We start from the raw sequence: 21,309 nt of genomic DNA, 5'->3' as shown, positions 1-21,309 counted from the left end.
ACCACTATTGAAGCCTTGACTTGTTTAAGCTATTGCGGAATATGGTTAAAGGGAGTATTAAGAATATCTATAGCACAAAATCACATGCATTTTGGGCATACATCATATACGTACATATACACCTCACTTTTACACCTTCCACAACACAGCAAAATAACGTATTACTTAATAAAATATACTGAATAATTTTTATTGTGAATGTTTGAACCTTAAATATGATGATGGCATTTTGACATTTGCTATATTTTTAGTGTAATAGGTTAGGATTACGACATAAATAAATGAATTAAACATATTTTATTTATTTATTTCGTAATCAGCTTAAATGGTGTATCTTTCAAGATTCATATTTTTTTATTAACTACCTTAGTCTGACTCAACACCATGTTCTAAGTTAAGACAGTAAGTACGACTTTCGTGTATACGAGCCTACGGGAGACCCCAGTCATTGCACCCCATGGACACCAATTGTCATCGGGACAGCCTTTAAAAGAGTATACACAGTTCGCTATATAGCAAAAAATAGTGTCTTGTGTAGCGGACCGTGCTATCAAGGTGATGTGGATGGAAATTTGATACGGCTCGTACGGCGATGAAGGCAGCATATTACCCGCAACAACTCCTAATTAATAATAAAAAAATAACTGACTTCCCGATGTTGATATCCTAATTTATATTAGACGATATTAGAGGCTGTATATTTCCTAGTCATTTCATGATACCCCTGTTATTATTTACTATCGGTAACAATGCTGCAGTTTGTTTACGTAGGTATTTCGAAGTAAACGTATTCTCGGCATTCGTCAGTCGGCCGCGTCCCGGACCACACGTCTCTCTTTTATTCGCGAGTTATAGTGCTAAGTGACTTATGGTGGTACATGATGAAGTTTAAGTTTTTCAAGAAAAACCAACCGAAGGTTCGTTTTATACATATTATTACACAATTTAACTATTTTAATTAACGGTAATATAGTATAGTTACCTGGTTAATTAATTTTCACAGAAATATTGTCGAACCAATTTGTCTTAGGCTACTAATAAACTGATTCTTAAAAGCGCACTCTTGAGCCCTCTGGCATTGAGTGTCCATGGGCGGTATCATTTGACATCAGTTTCCGTTTGCACCTCTGCAAAAAAATATTTCTTTCAGTTCTTCCATCGGCCCATACTCGTAGAATATAGATGTCTCAATGGTTGCATAGTGGGATAGTGTTACAAATTCGTGTGAGTCGCTATTGGGTGATACTTTGCCCCACCATATCGTTAAGGTCTTTAAGCGTGCGTGGTGCGATTAGCTTCCATCCAGTTTTCTAATTGATCATCAAAATATACGATAGTAATAATTGCGTGACGAACTACTAATTAGGAGTTTAGGTGGATCGATCAATCATAATTTCAAATTGCAATAATTACAAATATAATGAGCACGGTGTTAACGTGTTTTTAGTAATGATTGGAATGTAAATTATTATATATATTTAAAGTCTAAATAGATTTTTTAAAATAATATTTATATCAGAAACATTACAAATATATAGTGTTTACAAAAATAGTAGAGTTTTATGTTTAAATATTGTTTAACTAACAGTGTTGGTCTAGTGGTTTTGGCGTGCGACTCTCATCCTTGAGATCGTAGGTACGATCCCCGGCTGTGCACCAATGGACTATATTTCTATGTGCGTATTTATCATTCGAACGGTGAAGGAAAACACTGCAACCAGTTTGCTTCGACCCAAAAGGTCGATGGCGTGTGTCTGATCACCTTCTTGCCTTACATTCACAAAGGAACATAAAACATATACAGAAATCTGAGGCCCAGACCTAAAAAGGTTGTAGCGCAACTGGTGTGTTTGTATGTTTTAATGACATAAGAGTACCTTGAAAAATTTAACTGACTTCAAAATTCAAAAGACACTGTTCACTAAGTTAAAATAATTCTAGTTTATATTTAATATAAATTAGTTGACTATAACTATACGTTTCTGATATACATAGACAAACATATATAATTATGAAAAGAACACGTGCTTGGAAGCCTAAATAGATAAGGTATAAGGTAATATTAATATTATTCATAAATATTAAAATCATTTTCGGATGCCGGAAATCCCATGGCGTCCTTGACTCAGTTGCGATTCATTCGTAAATATAGAACTGATTACAAACCATTGTTACTAATCCATTTGATTCGCCCGATTCACTGGAATTTTATGTAAGTAAATAGAACGTCATACTGATAAGAGTTATCTATAGATCTTCATCTTTGTATGCTTTCAGAGATTTTTATTGACTATTTTAGGTACAAACTTTTAGACTCTGTTGAACGGTATATTCTTATTGCTTCATAAATTTTAACAAATTAAAATAACTCTCCTTAAGCCTGGCAAATCTTGGGCCATCATCAGTCCATAGATTTCCTTTTAAGGGCTCTCCATAGGCATGTTTGCCGTGATAATTTCGTACGTAAAAAATGTATTGGATTTTCACAGATTGAAGTCATAGTTCGACTTGGCAGTCTGGTCTCGTTACTGAATGCAAATATGAAACTGGTGTAGTCAAATACATTTTTGACATTCATTATAAACAATGCATTTGAGTGTGTAAGATTTGGGAGCTTTATTAAGTAAAAAAATACACGTGACAGAGTTCCTATAACAATTTATAGTTAATTTCATTAAAAAATCGCTTTATGTAATTACATTTTTAAACATCGCGTGGGAATGAGTGTAATGTGTAACAACATGTTTGAAGGTGACAGGAGCGTATCCAGTTATCCGAACTGCTCTGGATAACTGGATAAGGCAGTCCTTTAACCGTTTTTTTTAGATATTCCGTCTGAATATTGCGTCTACAGAAGTCAGTCCTTGCTGGCTGACCGACGATGACATACACAGTTTAGAGCTGGATTTAGCTTACTTTTCACTCCAGTATAATTATTGTCATACATAAATATGTATAAAACTATGTAAGACGAACCTAGTTGCTTATATTGTAAAGGGTTGTGAATATAATACCTCCGTCACTTGACACACATAGACGATACGAACGTATATTGTTCTGGTCTTGCTCCAAATGTTAAGAGTTAGGTTTATTTAATAATTTACTAAACGAAAAGCCAGTGGCGCTACCACCTATCTAGGGTTCAGGTTTTTAAATCAGCCTCCAGTACTTGACACGCCAACGACGTGTTTGGGTCTAAGGCAAGCCGGTGTCTTCACTATGTTATTAGACAGAAAGTCCGTTGGTTCACAGACGGGACACGAACCTACGACCTCAAGGATGAGAGTCGCATGCTGAAGCCACTGCTCACTGTTCAATGATATATGACAATAATTTAATAAGATGCTGTGAAAACAATGATGAGGCAGATTATTTTTACAAAACAATTTCTAAAATGTTGAATTTAAAAATAAATCTTTCTTAGAAAGTTTACGTATATGCAAATTTCTGTGTATCATGTGTTTTCAAAACATCCGATATCCAAGAATTCTGATTCAGTGCATGTTTTCTCAAGTGTCAATGGTATCGGATATCTATTGCACTGTAGTTTTCAAATGACACTTACGGTGATGACGTGTACACGTCAATGGATATTTTATTCGTATATAATAATACTTAATGTATTACAACTACTTGTCAAACGTAGCCAAATATATTACCTTAATTGAGAAGTAATCTTTTACCGACTCAAACGAAAATGTAAAGAAAATGTTACACGAAAACTTAATAAGAAATTTCCAGCAATATTGCTGCGTCATTTAGTCGTAGAATTCTGCACCTTCTATCGCATTTACCATGGAGAGTGTTCAGAAGAGTTGTTCGGATTAATACCTGCAGCTGAGTTTCATCATCGGACGACAGAATACGAAATTCCACCCGTATCACCTCGACGTCTGTCGGTCCATAACTGAGCGTTTTTAAGGCAGTATTGCCTGGCACCACCACTATGTGGAGCTCGCGTGGCCTCTGTATGGAGGCATCTATGGTTGGCGGTATCACTTAACATCAGGTGAGCTTTCTGCGCGTTTGCCCCGTTCTATAAAAAAATAATTGTATTTAAAGATTATATACGTGTTAATAATCTCTGATGTAAACAAAAATAATAAGAAAACGTAGAACAAATGAATAATTTCGTAATTCTCGTCATCCAGGCTTTCTTTTCAGTGTCTCGCCTTTAACTTTCGCTCAATGTCGAATATAAAGTAGTAAGTAGCCGGTTTACGCGTGACCTACAATTTGCACCTGTATCCCTCCCTGCTTGCCCTGATGTTGCATTTTTCACTATACGACCATTTATAGGAGCGTTTAGTTAACATTGGCTTAGTCTGAATTATATGGCAGCCTAACTAACTTAATAGTATAATATAAATAAATTACGTGAAGTATTACTGTTTGTTTTTTTTTTATAATTGTAAAGTTTTGATGCGAATACCAGTTATAAAAACTTGTTTGTTTGATCCACTTTCGTTGGTATTGGAAACTATAAAGTTTTAATTTATAAGATTTAGGGAATTTCTTATGGGTAAGGTATATTTAAGATTTCGATCTATATTTTAATAGAAAAAAGGCTTTTCTTAATAAATATATAATTTAGTTCTTGTAATTATATCTACTTTGAAATATATGTACGTTAGATATCGTTCCGCAGACTTCTGTTCCAAAGAAGTCTGTTCCAAAGAAATGTCTCCATGTCCTTCTGTATATACAGAGGTCGTTTAAGCTCTCTTAGCTACCTGTTTTTATAAATAAAATAATAATTTCTCCGAGTTGGTTTTTGTACAGAAAGCGCACTTGATAGGTATATAAAAACGACTCGTAATTTAAGATATATAAACGGAGCGTTGATTGGACCCGTAACTAATTTTCAACTGCATAACAGCACCATCAAAAATCCCTAGCCGAAAAGGATGTCGACAAATGAAATTGAAAGTAAATTGCGATATTCAAAGGCCAAGAGAAAGCGGAACGTTTTTTTTTTTTGTAACAATCGCTTAGTTTTTGTTCGACTTATATAATCTAATGTATATAACATGACTACGGTACTCGCGTACACTCGCCTGGTTCAATTTTTTGTAAATTTTATACTAATACGTTGATCTTATTAACAAGCATTGAGGGATTTAAACAAATGTTCATATGTGAAAATTTCGTAAATATGTTGTGACGTGAAAGCTGAGCGAACATATAGTGTGTACGTTATACCGTACACGCTTGGCCTAGGTCGTGTAATAAGTGGTCGTTAGGTTCATTGCACTAGCGTAATCACATATTAATTCGATGCATACCTACATATATCAATTGTGACGTTATATTAAAAAATATAGCTTTACTCATATACGATAACGCGGTCCGGCCGCCGAAATCGCATCGTGACGGTATTCTCAAAAACGTTTTTTTTTTAATTCAAAAATCAGGAACACGAGTTGAATAAAGTGATCGAAACTAATTATGGACTTGACAAATCATTATAAATATCACACTACAGAAATCTTGAGAAATGTCCGTGTTATATGGGGGAGGGAAATCGCGTTATACGAAAATGCATTATAAGGGAGGATTACATATTGCTGAATCATTTGATCATCAGATTTTTTATATGATGTAGATTTTAACCTCTTTTCGTGTGCTCCTATCTGCCTTCTTGTTGCGCGAGTTGTCTGTAAGAGATATATGTTGCCTGTTGCGTTCAACTTTCAGGTTGATTAACGAGTTAAAATATGTAAATAAAATAAACTTAATAATCCAGTTATTTCGTATGGCGATAGTAAAATGTAACGAATAAGCTGTCATTTAAATGACATTTAAAATTTCGACCAACCCCCGTTTGTATAGGATAAGTGTTTGCTATTAAAATAAAACATTATAACTTAGATTGTCTTTTAATCAATACTTTACAAAAAATTATAACTATTATTTTTTGTGAATTTTGTTAATTAATCACAATCTTTCTGCATAATTTTATACCTACACATCTTTGCAAAATTTCGCATCCTTCTGGGAATATACAAAAAAATCGGTTGTAAAATATTAAATATTATATTAAACTAAAAACTAAACATATAGGCAAAGCAAAAGGGTTCAAATATTTACGAAAAATCAATAAAAAAATATTAATATCTAATTGTGCTGTGTGTGATGATGTGAAGGTGTGTATGTAGTCATGATGCAGCCTATTTTGCGCTATGGGTATTCTTATTACTCATTTTAAGCACAATCCGTAATGGCCTATGAATTGATTTTTAGCAAGCCAGTGCAACTGCCATTATTCCCGTATACAGTCTGTATGTGAGTCAAAAAGTTTCATAATTCGATGTGTTTTTATCACAATTAACACTATGATAATAAATACATAATTATAAAACAATTATGAAATTGTATAATTTGCCTGAAGCGATTTTCAAACCGCCAATTGTAATTATCGGACTGGTAATAAGTTTTTGTGTTATACTAATTATACGTTTTATATACTTAAATATTTATCTTTAGAGAAAATCATGTTTCTCAACTCCGCAAATATAGTATATTTTCATTATGAATTATATGTTATCTGATTATGATGACATATAATTCATAATGATTAAACAGAGAGAGAGAGGGAGAAACAAGTGTACTCTCTAATCCATAACTCTCATATTCGAATGATGAGAGCCGGATCTTTGCGTTACGTGGTTTTGGGCATACTTAGTACCTAACCCGATGCTGAAACCGAGTTCTGAACCTGAAGGCATAACGTAAGAAATTTGTGCCAGTTAAAAACGTATACACATCATCAGACATGATTAAAACGTCTCGTAGCATTTACTGGTCGTCTTTAGTAATCGTTGTTGCATACATTGATGTTGCTTCAATTTTCGATTTCTCGGAAGTTACTTCCGCTTGGTTTCCAATGATTTGCAGTCTATTTACAACGGTTATTGGAATTCAAAGGTGAATATATTCAGTATTTACGTTAATTTCCTATGCAATCGTGTGCTTGCCAATTGGGCCTTGGAGTTTAACGGTGTTAAATAGCGTCCATGGGCAACGCTATCTAAGTGATAGCGTTGCCCAACTCCTGGAACAAGTAACTTTTGAAAACCTATAAAAATAGTCGTTGACCCGGCAAACGATTTACTATATAAAGATTGTCCCAGTACAAAATATCGCTATGGGGAGGGTGTGTAAAAATTACAACCTACCTATTTATTTATTTTTTATTTTATTTATTTATTGTATTGTTGTTCTTAATATAGAGGAAGTTGATGTGGTGGAAACACAAACTGTGCAAAGTTTTTCTATCCACCAGGACGTCGACCAAAATTAAATCATTAACACACATATATATATACTAAGGCCAGTGACATATAAACTGTAAATTTATAACAATCAAACCATTCAAACGATTTAAAATTGCACGTAAAACGGCATAAACAAATCTAAACACTGACGCGCCATAGATAGCCGATGCAAGAAAACTGTTCTTATCGAGAATTCTCATTCTAATCTAATCCTAATATATATATTTTAACTAAATTTAAAATGTATACTGACAAATCTATAGCGATTATATAATGATATTGGCGCAAAGATTTATTAACAAGGCTTGGCTGATGACTATATGATTGGACTTCCGGCAATTATGCGGTCTTTCACTAGCCTTATCTTGCGTGAGTTGCTTACTTTGGCTTTTGATCACACAACGCTCCATGAATTTTGTTTGAATTACATTTATTTATTGATTATAAAGGATTTATAGTGTTATCTGCGAGGTCGGACTTAAGATACATGTTCTCTATATATGGTTAAATGGATTGTACATAAATAAAATCATTATTTATGACTCTAAAGTCAAAGAAGTGATGGAAATGTAACATGTTATAAAAAATCGAAAAAAAAATGTGTTTATTCATTTGACAACAATTCTTTATAATGTGTAAGATTTGGGAACCATTTTGAGTTAAAACTAACGGTGCAAGTGTTCTCAGCTCTGCCGTAACAAACTTAATAGTAAATTCCATAAAAATATATATATTCAAGTGTTACAAACAAGCCTGAGTGCATGAGTTGTGGGTGCATGTGAGTGAATGAAATGTGTAAATAAGTATTAGGTCTCGGGAGTATCTCCAACGCTGCCTAAAATGTGTTCATAACCCAGCCCTGTTATGATATTATATATAAGTATTTTTGATTATATTTTGATATTTGGATGCTTATTTGAGATAGCTAATTGCTTTCCTGGCAAATCAAGGTGTGATTAATTAATAAAGACCTGTCAATTTTTATAATATCCTACCTTTGTTTTATTATATAATTTTAATCCAGTACAACTATTATTATTTTTTATTTACTATCAAACAATAAGAGTCTAACTTCCTACCTAAACTATTAAAACTGTCTACTTAAGAATACAAACAACTTACATTCTATATTACTACTCTATATTTCTGTGTTGGCCTCAGTTTGCATACGTTTCTATCATCTATCATTATCGTCCTTCTGTGTCTGATATTGTCGACTTTTGGTTATAAGACACCGGTAGGACCAAGTTTCGAACGGACATCCAAGTAGTGATTGGATCGTACGACCTTAAAACCACTTAAAGCTTAAAGCCGCTGCTCGTATTTTTTCTAAAATATTGTATTTGTGACTATAATATCAGAAATATGTAATTTTTATATTTTGAAATAGCCTATCATATAAAACACGAACTTTTCTTTATATAACACATATAAAGGACTCGTACAAAGGTATAGTAGTAATAGTTGATGGCATGACAACAAAGGGTTGGCTGTTACGTCAGCCATTAGGGAAGACAGTTATTGAGGGCACCCTTCGTCATGGTGGATGAGTTAATATAGCACCAGAGCTTAGTTAAATTGGATGACCTTTTTTTACTGGCTGACTTCTTTGTGTTGTGTTTTATTTATGAAGTCATTGCATTATTTAATCCATACTGGGATATCTCGTACATTTGGATACTTTTTGAATGAGTATGTTCGTTACAAGTATTTCCTATTATATTAGTTTAGATTACTCGTGAACGGCTACTTGTGGTGACTGGTCAGACTTGAATTCGTGTTTGCGGTGATTTTAGTTATTTCGACTATGTATTTGCGCGTTGTTCCCTCGAGAATGTAAGTGCGTGCTCCTATTTCATCATGCCTCCAGCTGATAGAGGACAAATCCTTGTTTTTTTTCGTTTATATATTTTTTATTGTCATTATAAGTTATTACTTGAAGATGTCAAGATGAACATGGTGTATTGGTTGCAGCTCCTTACAAATATTTTGTAAAACAAAAGCTTGGCTAATAAAAAGAGTGGCGGAGAGTTTATTGCCAGTTCTTCTCGTCTGTTCAACTCCCTTGTTCTGAACTGGCAGTAAATGTAAAAGACGCAGTTAATATGTATTTATTTTTTATTAGTGTACATTGTGTTACCTAAATTAATAAATGATTTTAAATTCGAATTTGGATATATGTATGCATTCGTCTTTTATACATTCCAGTTGAACAAAGCGAAATAATCAAATGTGGTATATATAAGAGGTTTTTAACGTGTCGTTCACAACTCTTTTCCTAACGTTTAGTTTCCGACAGTCTCCATACCATACCATACCCAGTCAGACATATGATGTCAGTCATAATTTGGTTAGCCATCCCTTTGTTTCGAGGTCAGGGCTGTGTGTGTAGTCGTCAACCGTGATGTAGACGGTAAGTAGGAATTAAATATATTATTTATTGTGAAAATATTTTTTCTGTCCGAGCGTAGTTTTAAATTCACAAATTTCATTCCTTATTTGTTTACACTAGGTAATTTTACAGATTATTTTTAGATATGTATTAGAGGTTCAAGTTACCAGCACCAGTTTGCCACTGATTTATATTTATTAGTGTATGGGTACATTTGTCAGGATCTATATTTAAGCTACTAGACGTTTTCAATACGTCTGCAATTATACCAACAAACCAAGGATAAACATAGTGTTAAAATATAATTCGTGAGGATATTAGCAGTTGCATAGAAAGTTAATAGCTGGTAATTCAGCGGCTTCGTTAGCTGTTTGTCCATTTCCGGTGATACAATGTTTCGTGACGTCACACCGGCTTTGATGTGGTAATTTCTTGATCTATGAACAAAGCTATTTTGTGACCTTGACTTTTGTGAAATCTGTTTCAGGTGGAGGTGATTTATGTGTTGTTCAGTAGGCATATATTATGTAAGATAACCCGTGGTAGTCTTGTCTCTTCTGTATCTTTTTCATGTTTATTTTCTAATTGGAAAGTATGTGATTTTTTTGGGTTTATGCCGCACACGTGTGCAGTGTGATATCTACGATATCAGGGCTGAGAGTCGCACGATCAAGCCAAGACAAGACTAACACTGTTTGCAATTTTTATTTACTGCTATAGAATCGTTAGTGTTTTGTTATGTACTAACCAGGCTCCAGAAGGAACCACTCATGAAAATTGTATTTGTTTTTATAATAAGCTCTCAAGCGCAATTAGAGATTTATCACTGAATAAATTGTTAAACTTGACGATTATTTAAATGTTCGTAATGTTTGGGATTGATTTGCTCCACTGCAAATATTTATGTCTAAAAACTTGGCGATTAAAAAGGTGGCGGAGAGTTTCTTGTCCGCTCTACGCCCATGACTTGTGAACTGGTAGTAAATGTAAATTTAGAATCAATTTAACATCTTTTCTGTTGACGTTCATAAGTGTACTTATCAAAATTTACAATTATTTCAAAATAAATTTATTCATATAGATAGTGGTTATCTATATGAATAAATTTATTTTGACGTTAAGTATAAAGTAACTGTCGTTTGAGGGTATCTCATACATTGTTATCATTTATGCTAAATCTATGTAAATACATTTTATCTTTAAACATGAGCTATCGTGTTTTGATAGTGTCAGATGATATTTTTTGTTACCTACAAGTCATCGAAGTGCAGTTTGAAAACTTTGGCAAAGCCGTATGGATTAAGGATGTTTTGTCACGTTGTTTCATTTGTACAGTGATGCGAGAGTGATAAGGACCTGAATATAAATATGACGATTAGATTTTGATTACGGCATATTATTTTTACTCTTTCTCACTATTTAAAACGAGCATATCGCGAGTTCTGACTTCGCTACGTTGAAAAAAATTGAAAATATAAAAAAATCGAATACTTTGATTTTTATTACGGAAAAGCGAGTTATAGCAAGTATTGAAAGAACTCTATAGTATAGTATATAAATATGATTTAATTTAATACATATATAACATTACAATTCATATAAAAGGGGTCGGCAAGCCAAAGAACGCCTAAGAATTAGCAACATTACGACCGCAACTTTTCACATTTGTTCCGTGCGGTTAACTTTATGACAACTTGTCACACCCACTGCTAGTGAACCCACCCCCCGGTGACGTCAAAACCACACCCTTAAAATCCGTTACTATGTGCACCAAATGCTCTACATATCACCTAAATTATATTTGCATTAATACTAAGAGAAGATTTTTATTCTTCCATAACTGCCGCGAACTCCGTTTCGCATTAACATTATTTATTTACACTTCGTTACACTACAATATAAAAAAAAATTGAACATAATTAAATCAAAGAGGGCAACTGGCGGCCTTTTCGCTTTCGAGCGATCTCTTCCAGGCATCCACTGTGAGTAAAGCAAAAGCAAGTAGTCCAAAAATACATGTATACACATTTATTAAGACAAAACTAAACAGGAACAAAAAAAACAAACTAAACTTAAAAGATGATACATTAAAATAGATAGTAAAAAGACACATAAATCACAATAATTTAAGATAAGTCTCACGTCAGTTAGTAGTTAGTAAGAAAGTTAGTATTTACTAAGCCTACCTTATTTATATTACAACATATGAAACATTTAGCTATTATATAGTACCTACCATTTTTTTTTATTTATCCACTTTTTCGCTACAAAATAAATAAAAAAAACTGGTATTGTTTCAGCCATAATCGAGTTTGGGCTTAGCAACATTTTGTAATTCATTTTTTATATGTATACTAAGGAAAAATAATCTTTTTGTTACCAATATGTCCACGAAATGTTCAAGTTTGTATTTAACGAGCGATTCCTCTGGAAATGTGTGTTCTATGGAAGGCGGAAACACTTATCTGGTGAGCCTCCTGTTCGTTTGTTACAAAAAGGTTAACTTAATCTATGTTCGTGATAATATCGATTTAATTAAAAGTCGGACACTCTGTACTTGCAAGTATATCGCGTCGCGTTTAACAATATTGTTTATCTGTGATAAATAATAATTTATATAAATAACAGCTGCACTCAGTTCATACGATACGATAATAAACTTTATTTATATCATAAAACAGGTCATGAAAGTAGACAAGTAGTAAAAGAAGTTGCTAAGAGCAGTTTCTGATACCTTTCATTGTCATAGTTAGTGAGGTAGGGATTGATTACTGTACTACCAATTTTATTAATTTATTTAATAAATAAATTTAAAATAAATAAACGCCAATTCTTAAAAAGCCGGCAACGCACTCACGAGTCCCCGGCGGTATCACTTAACATCAGGTGAGCCTCCTGCCCGTTTGCCCCCTGTTCTATATAAAAAGAAAAAGTTACTCTGCTGGGGCAAGTGAGTCTTAGCCTTCCTTTGAGGATCTTGCTCTGCGGCTTGCCAGTCCATCTACACGACGTCCGACGGGCCATATGCTTTCTTTAAACCACGATTCTCTCTTATTCTCTCCAGATTTCCACTCTAGCGGAGTTTATGGGCTTTGGCTTCCCATGTGATGTTGAGCTGGTGTCCCATCTCCTTATTGTGGACCCATTTCCTCTGACCTTTCTTCGTCCAACTTTCTTTTTTATTGTGCCAAGTATTTTTTTCTGTACTTTCCTTTTGGCTACCAATAATTTCTCGACTTTTCACCAATATAGACTACATAACCTGGTATGTTATGAGATATCTGATAAATGCCAGCTAAGGGTGTGGAACAAGGGAGAATACCTGGTAATATTTGTTAATATCTGTAAATATTTGTAAGGAGCGACAGCTATTTACTGCATGCTCCACATTTCTTACTAAATCATCCTTATCAATGTCACGACTGGAATATCTATATTCATATTATGTTACAAGTTGTTTCTTTGTCATCTGTAAGAAAGAAATTACAATGGAGCCTTGTGTTAAATTAAACGGCTCATGGCGTGTTTTTGTTCAGTGTCATATTACTTGCAAATACTGAATGGTAAACATGAGACGTAGCGCAAACATCGTAAGCATTTACTTGCAAAATAACGTTAAGAATATTCAATGAATAATCCTAAAATTCCTTCCTATCTCCATAACGATTTTCAATTTGGGAGCCCATAGCTATAGTGTACGCTCTTCCGAAAACTATATCCTTGAAATCCCATCTCATAAGTTTTTCTTTATTGGCGACATCTTTAAGCTTAGATCATTCTTTATCTTCCTTTAAATCTCTACTGTACAAACTATTTGCTATCCACATCGTATCCCTAACTGATCTGAAATTATCATGATTCATGTGCACTGTTTCTTTTTATTATTGTCCGTTTCAATGTTTACACGTTTAAATTGCTTCGTTCCTGTTTTTTCTACTTAGTAACTTGACGTATTATATAGTTTTGCACTTCTTCTTTTCCCTCTTTTCTCTCTATCTGCGCCCATCTTTTCCCCCCTCACAGTTATTGCCTGGAAGAGATCGCTCGAAAGCGATAAGTCCCCCAGTTGTTCACCTTTTTGTTTAATTATTTTAATTGTATTGCTGTATACTTGCAACTAAATGTTAATAAATAAATAAATATTAAATAAAGTAACGTTTAGTATAGCGTCTGCTTCTAGGCAGCTTTAGATGAAACTAAGACCTAGGACGTTGAGTAATATCGAGTCTGTGACCGTGAGTATGATGTTATCTGTATAGGTGAAGTCACCCGTATATTTGAAACTAGATCAATTAGATTCGGAGACAATATGTAAAACGAAAGAGGATTTTAATCAATTGTGTTAAGTGTCCAATACATATGTTTGAATGAAATGATGACTAAAAATTACCTTGATACTTGATCATCATGAATTACGATCACGTCAATTTTTGACAGAAATCGGTTCTTTCATTTAGATGTTATAGAACGACTTTCGTACTAATTGATGGTGATTCCTGTGTCATTTTTTTTAATATCATCCAGTTCACTGTTTACATATGTTTTAATTGCTTGGTTTTGTTCCATTAGTTTCGTCTAAATACCTATAAGTTTTATGTATTTTTCTTGACGCTTACGTTATCTAATTTCATTTTTTTTCCTCACAGTGTTAGTGGAAGTTCGTTCTTCATTTCATTTAATATGTCAATAGTATTATATTTCTATAAATGCAACGAAATGTTAATAAATATAAATGACGCAATAGTTATAGCTCATTTTATTAGTTTAAAAATAGATTCTAAGTCTAGACGTATTGAATTTCGGAAATATGGCTACTTATAAGTTGCTGTTAATAATAAGTGTATTTTCGTGGTAAAAAATTGATGTAAATTCAGATTTGTCCGAGTTGTTCTTCTGAGTTTTTTTTGGAATTTCAATGATGACGTTCTGGAGCAATGTACTTCCACTGTATTTTGTTCCATGCGCATTGTGCATACCTTAACTAAAATTTTTACGCACCCCTTATATAATACATAAATAATTTTTTAACTTAAATGATAGGTTTTAGGAAAAAATTGTTAACGTAACACAGTAACAGTCAAACAATCAAATGGCCCTACGGGGGATACAGTGTTCAAAGAGTCTAGAGTCTAGACTAAGAACGGCAACGCCACCTAACTGTACAAATGATAAATATCGACCCTAATCTCCTCGTATATATACGTATTTATAATACATTACACATTGTCAACGTAATCAGTGAAATTTATTTCCTAACCAAGTGTCCTTATACGTATGTAGGTTGACGTCGGCCCGCATACGATTAATTGTTTTCTTTACAATGACTCATGCTGCATCGATAAGAGCAAGTTCATCGGTTTAATTTTTGGTTGTTGTCGATTTATATAATTCTCAAATATTTGTTTGACATGACTGCATAACCATCACATGTAATTCTTTGTAGGTTACAAAGAAATCAATTAAGACTATCTAAATTATCGATTTAATAGTTAAATTGAAAGATAGCCCGAGCTCAAAGAGAGCTTAGATAACACGTTAACATATATTTATTATAATTAAATAATTAGCTTCAAGACGACATCGAATAAGGTTTCTAAAATCGACATCAATGAATGCTTACCATTCATTTGTAATTTTCAGGAGGGACCCCACTCCACCCTTCCAGACGACGAGTTCTATGATGCGGTTGAGACAGGCTTCGACAAAATGGAGGAGGAGAGGTGTGCCCGCGTGTCCTCACCCACGGAGGTCACAAGGGACGAGGTGGAACTGCCACCGCCGGCCATTGATAACAGACTAACAGTGCATCCATTGTGGGCTGAGGTGAGTTACAATAGAAATGCAAATTCTATGAATATAGTAATAATAACATTGAGTAAAGTAAAAAAAAAATTGCTCAGAGTCCCGGTAATGCTGGCAGTATTTCCTCACTGTATTGCGATGCTTACTGGTTGAGCGAGCACCAGCTCTTGGGTCCCGGCACTATCTACCCCCAAATTAAATCTGTAATTAGTAGACCCAAGGGTAAGGAACAAAATCAAAGTTGGAGAAAATACTTTTATATTTTCCACCTGATTTACGGCGATGTTAACTTTTGTGCTTGTCCGAGGGAGGTGAAAAAGGACTAACGTCTCCCCAACAAGGAGCTTCCCAAAATAATAAATATAATACACAAATATCAATTGAAGTCTCGTAACCATCCAATGGGGTGATATTCCTTTCAAATTATTGTTACGCTGTCTCCCAGGATTTTCCGATAATTATAATATGCTCGAATACGCCACATTATCAATTCGGATTTATGTATCGGTTTCATGATCAATTGTCAATCATGTGTGCCTGACAAACGTTGAATTTTTGGGTTTAAGGAAAGCCGGTTTCCTCACGATGTTTTCCTTCACCCGTCAGAGAGAATGTTTAGTGCTAGACATTTTTTTATGCATTTTTCTATTCTATTGATATCGGTTTGATATTTCGAAAAGCGTAATTTTCAGTTAAATACACACGTATTATGACGTGTAATTTAATAATTAAAATTCACACATACACATACTTAAACATTCACGTATAATTAAGGTCTTATACGGCTTTTGTTTGATTAGGTGTAACATTCAGACGAATTTTTTTTTATAAAAAATGTTTTAAACATGCATAACGGAATAATTGTAATATGTTACCCACACCACTGGGTCACCCAAGAGTGGGCACCAGCGTTAGATCTCACAACCATATTTCTGTCACGAATAAAGTTTGTCTTGTCTAAAATTAAAATTCCAGAAAAACAAATATATATCTGTAAACTGTATATACCTCTTTCAGTATTTAATGCGTGTTTGATATGTGGTTAAAACGTATTTTTTATAGAACCCACAATAAAATTCCAATGTATATGCGGTAGGTGTTATAATTACAATGACTATCGGTTTTAAATATATTTGCTTGAGGATAATATGAATTTATTCAATACATATATTATTTTAACTAGGTTATAATTAGTGTATATTCTTAGACGCGTCGTTTCATAATTCGACTTAAAATAACTTAACAAAATTAATATATTTTAAATGTTAAATATAAAGCAGGTTTAACGCGGACAAAAACCATAATTATATATTCAAAAGAATACTAATGTAATTAAAAAAAAACAGTATTTACATTTATTAATTGTAAAAGGTAACTGTTTAAAAGTTAGCCAAAAGACCTTACGCAATACAATATAATGGTACCATTTTAATTGTTAACATCTGATAACATTCACATTGCGTATTCATATGATGTCATCGTAACAAAATTTCGTTTCAATTATGAATACTTCAATAATTTACAATTTTAACTCACCAACTATTCATTGGTGTTATACAGGCTGACACTGGAGCGTGTCAAACCATTTAAGTTTAGCCGATATCTTTAAATTGATACCATTAAGGAGCCTGCGTGAAAAAAATCCAACCAAATCATTAAATATCATTCAAACGATTTTCTTTGAGGTTAAAACGATTAAATGGTTGTATAAGTTTTTATTATGTTTGTATCATTGTAACGTTTCTATAAGGTTTCTCTTTTGGAACAATAACATCCTTGCAATTTGTGGAATTCATATATTTGAACTAATGCGATTATGATAACCTTACTGAAAGACCTTTGCTACTTGTAAGGTATCGTTACAATAATAATTAAAATATCAATAAATGTTAATTTATCAAGGGAATTGTTAGTTTTAACAAAAATATTGATATTATATCAAGTGTATCGATTAATATATTTGATATGTGAAAAAATTGGGACAAGGCAAACTCGTTTTAGGTCTGATTCACTAATATTTATTGTGTCGGAATGTAGTATTTTTAGTAACAAAAAATTTACAGCTATTTCTACTACGAAAGCCTTTTTGAATGAGAGAAAAGATATATATTGGTATATTGTACTAAAAAATCACTTGCATTGTTTATTATTGCTAATGCAATGATTTAGCAACAGTAACAAGCCTTAATTTATCTTCTGGTTTCTTCACCTTTTGATGAATCTCATCTTCTTTAGGCTGGTAGATTTTAAACACTGTGCCTGAAGTCGTTTATCGGACCAAGACATGCAGGTGTCCTCACGATGCTGTATACATAATATCATCCATTGGAGGATTCCAATAGCTCGAGTACGATAGCTTAACTGCTAGCTCATATATAAATTTAAAAAAAATAGCCATTAGTCGAGTACGGCACTAGACTAAGTCCATGTTTTACACTAGTACGCCAAATTTTTCCACTTGTTCCTATTCCTGGCGACAATTTTCCAATTCTGCCCCGCGATCCCTTTTATTCCATCTTCCCAAGTTTCTGGTGGGCGTCCTCTCTTTCTTCTTCCCACTGGGCCATTAAGGGTATTCTTGAACCATCTCCCATCATGAAAGCGGGCAGTGTGACCGGCCCGACTTCAGCTTATATATTAACAGCTTAATAAATATGACGGTGATATTAATAGATATTTAAAATTCAGATCGACAGGATATCCACGGAACAGATTCAGGCTGCGTTTGAAGGTGTAGGAGGAGAGATTGGTTGGCAGCTCTTCGCTGAAGAGGGTGATATGAGAATGTATAGGAGGTGAGATTTAACTGGCTGATTGCTATTTTTGTTATCTGTATAAGCTGTGAAGCCCTCATCACTGCAGTACACGGTGATCACAGATACCCATTTTACAAGACTGACTCACATCTGTGCTCCTTGTTTAATTGTCGTAAAAATCTGTGGACATTTTCAGCAATCCATAGAAATCTGTTATTATGTATTTACAATGTATATTCGCGAATGCTTGGCGGACCCATGCCACTTCTTCGATATAAAAACTCCCCTCGGGAATCTGCATGGATCTGATTAATGCGGCTGATCAGACGTGTAAATCCTTTCTGTATGTTTTCATAAGTGTTTGTCTTCATTTTAACATGTGTGATGTTTGAGAGCAAAAAATAAAATAAATAAATAGATAAAAGAACGTTTAAGGACTTAATGTTTTGTCACTTTTATTCATTTTTAATGTGAGCACTGTGCGACAAGGACGCAATCTTAGTCGTTCACAATTTCGTGATGGTCGCGATAGAACTGATATTCGATCGAGAATAATTAAAGAGTTTTGTGTAAGCTATTGTTTGTGTTTCAACATATTGTGTTATACAGAGAAATGGAAGTAGATGGAATGGTCATGGATCCGCTGAAGGCGATACACAAAGTCCGGGGCGTGTCTGCGAGGGAGATGTGTCATTACTTCTTCAACCCGAGATACCGATATGAGTGGGAGAGTGAGTACCAACCTTTATTTATTTTTTATTAAATAAAAAGCGAATTATTTGAAATGTAAATAACTTTCGAATTCATAAAAAAAAACCCCAGGCGCTACCTTTTAGGTCTTGGCCTCAGATTTTTATATGTGTTTCGTTATCAAGCTTTTTAATAGGCAAGTTGGTAAGCTGACTCATAACGTCAGCTTAGGGTTTAGGGCACGCCCAAGCCGCTAAACGAACACTGATTTATTTATTATTGGTTTACAATACTTGTTTGAATGTTAAAATTTTATTGTTTTCTTACCATGAATAATAAGTTAACCCATAAAGACGTGTGTGAACATTTTAATACTTTAGACTCGACGAAAACAAGAAGATTTATTTCTAGTACATGACATCGTCTCAAATAAAATGTATTGCAACTCCCTTCTAGAAAATTACCCTTCTTTATTCCTGCCTACCAGATTCGTAATCGTGCTTTGTTTCATGTTCCTCACATCATCACTAACTATGCAAAAAACTCAGTTTTGTATCACGCAGCCCGGACATACAACGACCACTATTGAAGCCTTGATTTGTTCAAGCTATCGCGGAATATGTTTAAAAGGAGTATTGAGAATATCTATAGCAGAAAATTACCTGCATAAGTATTATTATAGGTCTTATAGGAGATACATTTTATAAAGTAGTTTTGGAATTTTTTCTACGTGAACAAACTTTATATAGCAAGCATTATATATTTTGTTTGTACACCGTAACTATTGCAGATTCTTGGAAACTTTATTAGCTATTTCATATGTGTAGTTTAATGTAACCGTTCGAATAAATAAACATTTACAGCGACCCTAGAGACGATGAACATCGTGGAGGCCGTGTCGTCGGATACGCTGGTGTTCCACCAGACCTTCAAGCGCATCTGGCCTGCCTCGCAGAGGGACGCGCTCTTCTGGTCGCACGTGAGGGCTGCGCCCCACAACACATACGCCGTCACCAACCACTCCACCGCGCATCCGGATTACCCGGTTAGTGCTACCCGGTTAACCGGGCATATGTTACCACTGTCGACTGAAGTATTTCCTAACTAATTCGGCTTAGGGTCCTTCGAGAAAAGAACGTACGATTTTATAAAAGACCGGCAACGCACTCGTGAGCCCTCTGGCATTGAGAGTGTCCATGGGCGGGGCGGTATCACTTAAGATCGGGAGAGCCTCCTGTCCGTTCGCCGTCTTCTATAAAATAACAATAATAGCTTAGGAAACATAATAGTTTTTTTTTTGGACGTTATTGACATCTTTCATTTTCATATATCTATTTTTTTTAATTAGCTAAAAAATCATTAAATATATATTGGGTCCTTACATATGAAATTGGCGTTTTGTATGGGAGGAACAAAAAGTCGAATATTTTTAATTAATCAAAGTATGAACCATTGTTTTCTATGCACTTTTGTCATCTCATAGGTAGTTCATTGATACCTTTACTAAAAAAACCAGTTGGACGGGAATCAATAAAATCTGTGAAGGCGATTTGGACTGCCCCAAATTTAGAAAAAAATGGTAATCTGTTGGAGCAAGGTCCGGGGAGTACGGAGGATGTCGTAGACATTCCAATTGAAGCTCTTCTAATTTGGTAGCCGTCTGTTGTGCAGTGTGTGGTCTAGCGTTGTCGTGTCCAGCCTAGGTTGTTTAGCCGCTAGCTTTTCCATCATGGTTTGCAATTGCTGACAATAGACATCAGCCGTAGTAGTCTGGCCAGATTTGAGAAAGTCCACCAAACGCTTACAAGTTATTTTTTTTGGGGTTAATTTTCGCTTGGGGCAGGATTTGGCTGGCTGGCCAGGATCCAACCATTGCGCTAAGCGCTTCCGATTATCGTAAAGAATCCATTTTTCATCACAGGTAATGATTCGGTTTAAAATACCTTCATTATTGTGCCGGTTCAGTAATGTAACGCAGCAGTCGACGCGCCTTTGCCGGTTTGCTTCAGTCAATTCGTGAGGTCCACCTTTCAAGCTTTTTAATCTTCCCAATTTGCTTCAAGTGAATTAAAATAGTTTTATAACTAACACCGCAGCCTGCAGCTAACTCGGACATGGTATGCGATGTATCCGCTTCCACAATAGCCTTCAATACTTCATTAACAACTTGGGTCTCAGGCCGTCCACGGGGCTCGTTCTGCAGGTCGAAATTTCCAGAACGAAAACGTTGGAACCAAAAACGAACTGTGTTTTCTTTTTCAACGTGACCGCTATACACATCATTCACCCTTCAATTATTATATGTGTTAAAAAGATTAGGGGAACTAATTTTCGCTTAGATTTTTCTCTGCTCAAGCTCTGTCTTCTTTGCTATGTGACACGTTTTTTACTT

At 34.4% G+C, this 21,309-nt stretch overlaps 1 protein-coding gene across 1 annotated transcript in view; it reads left to right on the top strand.

The window, feature by feature from the left end:
• The window catches only part of LOC123716561 (ceramide transfer protein), a 42,192-nt gene that overhangs the window by 9,057 nt on the left and 11,826 nt on the right, over positions 1-21,309 (top strand). Inside the window, exons 7-10 of the mRNA XM_045672361.1 lie at positions 15,310-15,492; positions 18,160-18,266; positions 18,837-18,958; positions 19,781-19,962. Coding sequence (XP_045528317.1) covers positions 15,310-15,492; positions 18,160-18,266; positions 18,837-18,958; positions 19,781-19,962 — 594 coding nt within the window. The remainder of the gene's footprint in view (positions 1-15,309; positions 15,493-18,159; positions 18,267-18,836; positions 18,959-19,780; positions 19,963-21,309) is intronic.

The sequence above is a fragment of the Pieris brassicae genome, chromosome 11 (genome assembly GCF_905147105.1).
Source record: "Pieris brassicae chromosome 11, ilPieBrab1.1, whole genome shotgun sequence".
NCBI lineage: Eukaryota > Metazoa > Arthropoda > Insecta > Lepidoptera > Pieridae > Pieris > Pieris brassicae.
Note: the sequence above shows the minus strand (reverse complement) of the source record. Positions and strands in the feature narration are given on the sequence as shown.